The sequence below is a fragment of the Mus musculus genome, chromosome 9 (genome assembly GCF_000001635.26).
Source record: "Mus musculus strain C57BL/6J chromosome 9, GRCm38.p6 C57BL/6J".
NCBI classification, from domain to species: Eukaryota; Metazoa; Chordata; class Mammalia; order Rodentia; family Muridae; genus Mus; species Mus musculus.
In genome coordinates this window covers 24,310,207-24,318,544 of record NC_000075.6, presented here as the reverse complement: position 1 = coordinate 24,318,544, position 8,338 = coordinate 24,310,207, and the positions used below count along the sequence as shown (strand labels likewise).

General features: G+C 39.7%; 1 protein-coding gene across 3 annotated transcripts in view; it reads right to left on the bottom strand.

Annotated features, from left to right (window-relative positions):
• Window positions 1–954: 954 nt before the first annotated feature.
• Window positions 955–8,338, bottom strand: part of Npsr1 (neuropeptide S receptor 1) — a 219,679-nt gene continuing 212,295 nt past the window's right edge. Inside the window, exons 6-7 of one of the 3 annotated variants that reach the window (XM_017313418.1) lie at window positions 5,192–5,372; window positions 955–4,822 (exon numbers count right to left, since the gene is read on the bottom strand). In XM_017313418.1, the coding sequence (XP_017168907.1) occupies window positions 4,732–4,822; window positions 5,192–5,372 (272 nt within the window). In that variant the 3' untranslated portion in view covers window positions 955–4,731. The remainder of the gene's footprint in view (window positions 4,823–5,191; window positions 5,373–8,338) is intronic. The other 2 variants (NM_175678.3, XM_017313417.2) reach the window with 2 other exon arrangements.

The window sequence follows — 8,338 nt, the reverse complement described above, 5'->3', positions numbered from 1 at the left end:
GAGTTTGTGGTCCCTACCTAAAGGGAAAGGGCTGGAAGGATAACCTGCAGGCAGGCATAGGGTATGTGTTCCTCAGGCAAGTGGAAGAGGTATGTGGTGTATCCAGCATATTTTTGAGATTTGCCTGCTTGTAATTATTGAAATAAAATGAGATAAAATTCTTCAGTATGGTTCTGTAGTTTGTACCTCATTTTCTCCCATTTCTGGTAAGGTAAAAGCGTACATCCTGAGGCTGTGCTTTTAAATGTAAAAAATTTCAGAATTACTTTTCATCCAATTCAAGTAAAACACACGTCATTCTGAGGCGTCTCTGTTCAGCTCTGCCTATTGTTCGCTGTGGTTTTTGCTTAGTCTATGCGAATCCAGTAAAGTAGCTTTCTTTGAGTTGATGGTTTCATGCACTACTTGGCCTCATCCTTTCATTTTCACATCTGCTGACTCCAGTTTTAGGCATTTTATTTTATTTTTACAAAGAACAGACAATTGCATTAAATAACTCTCTGGTATGACAATTTTTTTATTACTAATTGGAACATTTATTTTCATTTATTGTAATAGTTAAATTTTGGTGAAAAATTCATTATTTTCTTATGTTTTTCTCTACCTGACTCAGTTGTTCTAAAATTTTCCTTCTCTTGTCTTCTTTTGTATTGTTTTTCTTTTCCTTCCTTCCTTCCTTCCTTCCTTCCTTCCTTCCTTCCTTCCTTCCTTCCTTCCTTCCTTGAAAAAAATCAACTAACAGATAATAACCACACAAATGGCAAAGTTTTAGAAGTGATAATCTGATTTCCTATATTTATTGTAGCCAAGCTGTGGAATCAAATGATGTGCTCATTGATGTGTAGATGGATAAAGAAGTTTTAGTTCCCTGCACCTTAGTGCAAAAAAAAAAAAAAAAAAAAAAAAAAAAAAAAAAAAAGGATGAAATCCTGTTATTATCAATAACATGGGGAAAGCTAAAACCTATTATGTTAAGTGAAACAAGCCAGGAACATAAAGACACTTGGGACCTCACTTGGAAAAGAAAATTGTGGTCTGTAAGCCCAAAGTGGTGAGGTGGGGAACAGAGAGAGAGAAGACAGGGAGGTGGTCTCCCTCCACTTTCTCTTCCTCCTGCTTTCTCTCTTTCAGACAAGGCTAGTCTCCAGATCTATGTAGATGAGATGGCTTTGAATTCTGGTCTCCCTGTCTCTGTCTCTCACGTGCTGGGTTTGCAGTTGCCACCACATCCAGCATTACCCTTTTTTAATCTGAAAATTGCATATTGTTTCTATTCTTTTAACAATTATCCTGAAAGCTTTATGTACATTCTGGATATATCAATGTCTAATTCTAATCTGCATTCTATGTTCATTTAATGTAATTGAATGAACTTCAAATACTTCCATTACATTTAATCACCTTTTGATGTGTATGCAGTTATGTTGGCAACTCTGAGCTACCCCAACCCCCTCACTTCCGGGATCTTTCCTGGGAGTATCTGAGCAGACTCCCACTCATTTAAACATTCTATGAGGTTGGAATTGCATGTTTAAAATGTTAACTGGTCTAGCCCTGTTGTGGATAATGAATTCTTAAATGAGGCATGACTGTTTCATAGTTCTCCAGGAAAGAAAGTTGGCAGCTTGGTAAGGGCCATCTCCTTTTACAGGAATGAAGGTTGCCAGGTTGTAGGAACAGAGCTGCATACATAATGAGCTATACTCAAATGATAACTGAAACACAACAAAACAAAAAAACAGACTTAGGCTGTCAAATGTGCAGCTTCCCTAAAATATCAACCAACATCCAAGACTAGAATTCCTTTATTTTCTCATAAAAATATTGTTTTGTTTTCCTGTTTCCTCATGAGATTAAGGCCTACAATCTTTTAAAATCCATACTGTGAATGTCGAGGGAATCGCCGAGCACATTTCTTAATATTTCTATGCAGAGCTGTCTCAACCAAGCTCGACAGAATGCTTGAGATGTATGCTGAATTAGTTCAAAAGTACATTATTCTCATAATTATCACAGTGAAAGTCATTAAAAAGGTATTAGTGTTTTGGTATAGGGGTGGGTTGGCCTGTGGGAGCTGTTGCTTGATGAAATTAAATCTCAATTAAATTGTGTTGTAAATATGGCCTGAAAGAAGAGAATCTTTTGCCATTCATATTGAATTTATTTCAATAAAAGAGATATTTTCTGTAGTGTTACTGAATATTTTAAACACATTTGCCCGATCAGCCTAAATTTTTACCTGTCCTTGAAGCTGTGTGATAATATACTCACACATTCACACATTTTTTAACATCTTGGTGTGGAAGGTAGGCACCTTTATTTTAAATGCCACCTTACTGTCTTTTTACTTGTCCCATGGGAGCATCAAGGGCTACAGATAGCAACACTGTGGTTTACATTCTAATTTTCTATTACATCCTTTCCTGTTTGGGATATTACTGAGCTCATATGGTAAGGAGAAAATTTATACTTCCAAAAGGGATGACTCAACCTTGACTCACGGTAGTGTTAGTCTTCAAAGGGGAGAATTCTAGCAGCACTTTTCTGCAAGTCTAATTTAATCTATGACAGTCTCTAAACCTCAATGTCCTCTGCTCCACTGTCATTCTGCCCCCATGTTAGAGAGAGACTAGTGGTGCCCAGAGACACAGCATGATTCACCCAGGGTCATAGGACTAAGGACTATCATGATTAACGCATGTTTTCCAATTTTGGAAAACAAGGCCTGTGAAGATTTCAGACTCCATCTCAACGTAGAGCAAGTTCTGCATAGATGGCAACTTTCCTACAACAACCTGTACTTTCCTACAACAACCTTATTGCTCTCCAGGCTCCTGTGAGCAGGAGAGCCACAGGCTCCTGTAGGCTACCGTCACAGTCCATGGATAGAAAAATAACTTTCACTGCTCTCTCTCTTTAATGTTAAGAATCGATCAGTGGATGGTGCAGGCATGTGACAGGTCTGGTAGACCAGAACTTGACAGAGATGGAAAGCATCTATCAAGGGCCTGGGCCTCCTGTTTTGCTAGCTAGGACACCTACCAGATTCTACTTGTTAATTGGCTCCTCTACTGGCAGCTATTTCAGCAACAGTTCTTTGAGTTTTCTCTGGCACATCTTGATTTAAAGAGAAATGCTGAGAGGTACTTCTTAGCCACTCAATGCTTCTGCTTGCTCAAGTTTAGCTGATTGGATGAAGAAGAAAGTCGCTTTCTGTTGTGTGAACAGAAAGGTAGATTATTCTGTCTCCTCAAACATGGGGACTAATAACTTAGAGACAGTTGGTACCGTGTCTAATTTCTGCCTAAAGAGATGCTTTCCCTAATGTCAGATGGAATTGAAAAAGAATTTTGTGGAAAAATTACCACCATGACCTTAAGCAGGCAGTCTTTGAGCTGATAAGATAATGAGGAATGGGTGCTTATAAAATAGACTGAACATGCTAACGACTCAACCAGCAGTCAGCCAAAAGGACAAGAAAAGGTTTCAACTCTGGAATGGAGGATTTTGCCAAGGAGATTTCAATGTCAAAGACTGTATGAGAAGCTAAAAATAGTGTGTTCACATGCATCATAGGGCTGTGGGTGGAGATGTACACACAGTCAAATGATGCCATTTCCACTTCTGGCAAAATCTGAAGGAAAAAAAAATTGACTCGAAAACATTTAGTCATAGTTCATTTGAATTATACTTATAAATACTGAATTGCAGCCCTATCAAAATAAGCCCCACCAGCACATCCTTGCAGAGGTGCCAGAGGTGCCAGATAGACAAAGGCTACAGCACACAGCAAAGAGCTTGCAAAAACTGTTTTGGAAACTCAAGAAGCTGAGTCCCTAGATGAAGAGGATTCTGAGAGTAAGGACGGGCAGAAGTGGCCCTGAGGTGTGTGGAATGAGGAGTCTGAGAGTAAGGACGGGCAGAAGTGGCCCTGAGGTGTGTGGAATGAACTCAGGGTGGCTTGAATGTTGATTCAGGGAAGGGAAGAACCTTTACACAGTCCGAAGTGCTGTGAGTTTAAGGTCTCAGCTCTCATTCTGGAGTTCATCATCAGGGTCTATCACTATTTGGTGTGCTCATTCTGCTAGGTGATAATGTGCCTGCATGGTGTCCTTGTTTTGCAGGAAACTGTACTGCCTTTTTCACAAATCACAATGCTTGGGAGTTTGCTCTTGCTAACATTTCCTCCTGCACTTGGAGATGTATACAGTAGCAGGGTCTGAATGAGAATTTCTTGGCATTTCAGGAGCAAACATCTCATCTACACCCCCTAAACTTCCAATATAAAACTGATTTCCACCAGAGTCTTACCTTTGTTAAGAGTCTAACCTTTTTTAAGAGTCTAACCTTTGTTAAGTCTCACATTTATTTTCAAAATTGTAATTAGATGACTCAGGGATAGCCATCCAATATCTTTCTGCTTGCCTATGTCATCAGTTCACAAGGACACAGGGCCACTGATGATGCAGGTGCTGGGCTAACGGAAGAAGGTCTGGGAGACATCAGAAAGAGAAACGTATCTTTTCAAGCTGACACAAAGAGGTGTTAGGAGAATGGTGGCTAGTGCGTGAATTGCAGGTGGCATGCCCTCATTAGAAAGTTGGCTTCATATATCTGCTAGGTGAGGCAGGAGTCAGGAGGAGGAACTGGCTCAGGATTCAAGCGCATACACTAACTGGTAAAGATCCAGGAGAGCTGACTAAGTTCAGCCTAGCACTACTGCCTCAGGGTTTAGATGAATTCCGGCTTGGAGAGAATCTGCATCTCGTGTCTCTCGCTTCTCTCTCGGTATGTCATTCTGGAATCCTGTGATCTTTGCATCCTAGAGAAAGTCAGAAATAAAGAAATAAAGGAAAATGATTTATCCTGATGAAAAGACAGTATTGACATTAAGAAATCAGAGTTTTAAAAAAAGGTTAAAGATTAAAGATCAGATGCTCTTAGGCTAGAGCAAATGAACCTCTTCCTCTACCACTTGCCATCACAGCCTAGTGGACAGTGACATCATCTACAAAGTAGACCCTGCCCTATCCCTACTTTCCACATGCAGAAGTGGAAGTGTACGGAGGTTCGCAGCTTCTCTCTTTGTAGAAGCAGGATCTGAACTTCAGCCACTGCCATTAAGCAAAGCCTTAAACCATCTTATTACTCTCTCTCTTGCTGGTTTGGAACCATCAAGAACATAACTTACTTGCAGGGGGAGCAGATGGAGCTGCTGAAGATGCAGTAGATGAGGGGGTTAATGGCACTGTTCAAGGCGGGCAGGTTCTGGATAATCACAGAGGCATAGAAACGCTCCTTGGTGTCTGGAAGGACGTTGAAGTTGTCTAATATGTCAAAGAGGAAGTATGGGCTCCAGCAGCAGATGAAAGCTAGGGAGAAGAAAGCCATTAGCACCATTGTGGCCTTACCAGAAGCATCACTCTTAGTCATGACTGGAACTTTAACTGGGATGGTCTTTGATGCTAGAGATCTCTCAGATATAGTGGCCTTGGGTGTGCTAACATGACTGACATATTTGCTCAAACCTGTGTATTAGTATACATGTATCCTGGAGACAGCATTCCTAAGTTGAGATGTTCTAGATCCTCTGTATCTGGAAAGGGAGCTCTGACTTCTTCCACTGGTGGGGAACTATTATAGAAAGTCTGGGATCTGATAGGCATGGGAGGGCCTCCAATCTATCACAATGCTGAAGGAAAATGAACAAGACCTACTAGGGATCTCTGAAGCAGACAGAACAATATGAAATTTGACCAGACATTGACCACTAGTTCTGGGAAACACAGAAGGTTAAAGTGATCTTAACATTTTAAAGCATGAACAATAATAAGATCATTTTGATCTCAAGATTTCTTTCTATGTTTAAGTTAACCTTTTCAGAAAACTCCGATGCAATACTTTTGTCCAAATCAACTGGGTATAACTCCAAAGCATCGAAGAGCAAGAGTGGGATATGGGAATCTCAGTTGTGATGGTTAAGTATCTTAACAAGTCTCCAGGGTGCCCAGACATTTGGTTAACTATCACTCTAGATATGTCTGTGAGGATGTTTCTGAATGAGATTAATATCTGCATCAGTGGAGTACATAAAACAGATTGCCTTCTGCTGGTGAATGGGCCTCATCTAATCTATCAAAGGCATAAATATAACAATAAGTACTGTGAGAATTCTGATTGAGTCTCATTGAACTGGAACAATGGCCCATATTTGGAGTTAAACAGAAACATACAGAATAAATTTTGTTCTCAAGCCTTTAGGTTCAGACCTGGACTTCTATTTACTTTAGCAAGCTTGGGTTTCCTACTCTATCATGGAGCTTGAGTTCTGTTTGCCAACTCAGAAAGTCAGGTAAGTGACAGTAAAGCAGCTTGCATTTGTATATTTCCTTCAAAACATCTGTATTGGCTGTCACTTGTAGCTGCAGAGGCATAGGCATGTGATGTCTTTATTTCTTTTCTAGTGCAGTTGTGCCTATACTGTTATATATGAATTTGATATTGGCCTCTTATATATTCTTTTTATTTTACTCTTACTTTAGGTGATTAATAAAGCAATATGCTAACTTAAAAAACCATAAAAGATACTTACCATTTCATGATGGTAAATGGGCATTACAAAAGTATTTGTTATAGATTGTGCTCTTTATTCAACAGTATGGTGACCCACCCGTGGGCACCCGATTGTACACTGATCAGACTTTACGTGACTATGAATATAATTTCTGATTGAACAGGGATACAGCAGCTTAAAAATGCATGTTTATGCATTCATTTACTTTTTCATCTTCCAGACAATGGGTGTTTGTGATTTTGGTGTGAAGGCAAGACAAGGAATCTCCGGTGTCCTCCAGAAGCTTCTGAGAGAATTCTTAGAGCCCTGGAGAGCTGTGGATACCTCTTCAGCTCATCTTTGTGGTGTTGCTGTGTGTCTATGCTCTGCTGGCTGAGTCGTGCATGCTGCCTGTGATCTACCTGGTATTTTATACTTTAGAAAGGGGAGATGAGCTATTCTGGTAATTTGGCATACAGCTAATTCCTTGTTGAAGCTTCTAAATGCTTCTAAAGAAGCAGAGATGGGGTATATCAGCTAAATTAATGTGAAACAGCATTAATTCCATTTTATATATCTACATTCAGTTGTTCATATTCATATTGAGTTAAATATTAACTCAGTAGTGTATATATAACCCAACTTTGGGTGGGGACAACATATATAACTCAAGAGCACGTCATGGCTTTCATAGATTTGTGATTGTGTCATGAGAGGTAGACTTAATAAAGAAATTTGTGTTTGTGTGTGTGTAATTATATAGAAAGTCTGAATACATACCTATATGTTAATATACATCTTAATAAAACTGTTTCTATGAGTGTGTATTATGCCAGATACAAATAGAAAACAGCAAGAATCACCAAATGGGATGAAACTAGAGTTATATTTTTTTTAAAAGAAATGTGCCAGGGAAGCTGGAGGATGTGTCATTGTTGGTGAACAAAACATCAAATGTAGATCATGAATCGGTCTGAACATTTTTGACAGACAGGAGTGCAAACTGATTTCATGTGTCCTAGGTGTAGAAGGAAAGGGCTGAAGACAAGTAGGATGAGGTACTGTGGTGATTTGAATATGCTTGGCCCATGGGTAGTGGCTCTATTTAAGAGGTGTGAAAGGGCTGAAGACAAGTAGGATGAGGTACTGTGGTGATTTGAATATGCTTGGCCCATGGGTAGTGGCTCTATTTAAGAGGTGTGGCCTTACTGAAGGAGGTGTGGCCTTGTTTGAAGTGTGTCACTGTGGAGCTGAGGCTTTGAGGTCTCATTTATATTATGCTCAAGTCTGGCCAGTGGATCAAGATGAAGAATTTTCAGCTCTTCCAGACATTGTCTGCCTGTAAGCTGCCATGCTTCCACCATGATAATAGTAGACTGAGTCTATGAAACTGTAAGCTAGCATCAATTAGTTTTCCTTTGAAGAGTTGTCGTGGTCATGGTGTCTCTTCATAGCAATAGGAACCCTAACTAAGACAGGGATATAAGCTGTGGCCATGCAGGAAATATTATTGACTCTGAAGTTAAATATCCAGAAAAAAAAAAAAAAGAGTGAACACCTGCTTTTTCTTGTCCTTGTGGGGAGACAATGTCCTAAATGAAGCAACTGAGTGGAGGATGATTTGCATATAAACTCTGGGAAGTTGGTTCCTAATCAGATTTCCTCTATGTGATCCAGGTCATGAATTTGGTAGGCAACTAGATTTACCACAAGAAGGATTAGGAGCTGACTATTGGCTCTTGCAGCAGTCAAACACACTGGTGAATCCAATACCATTCTTTGTAA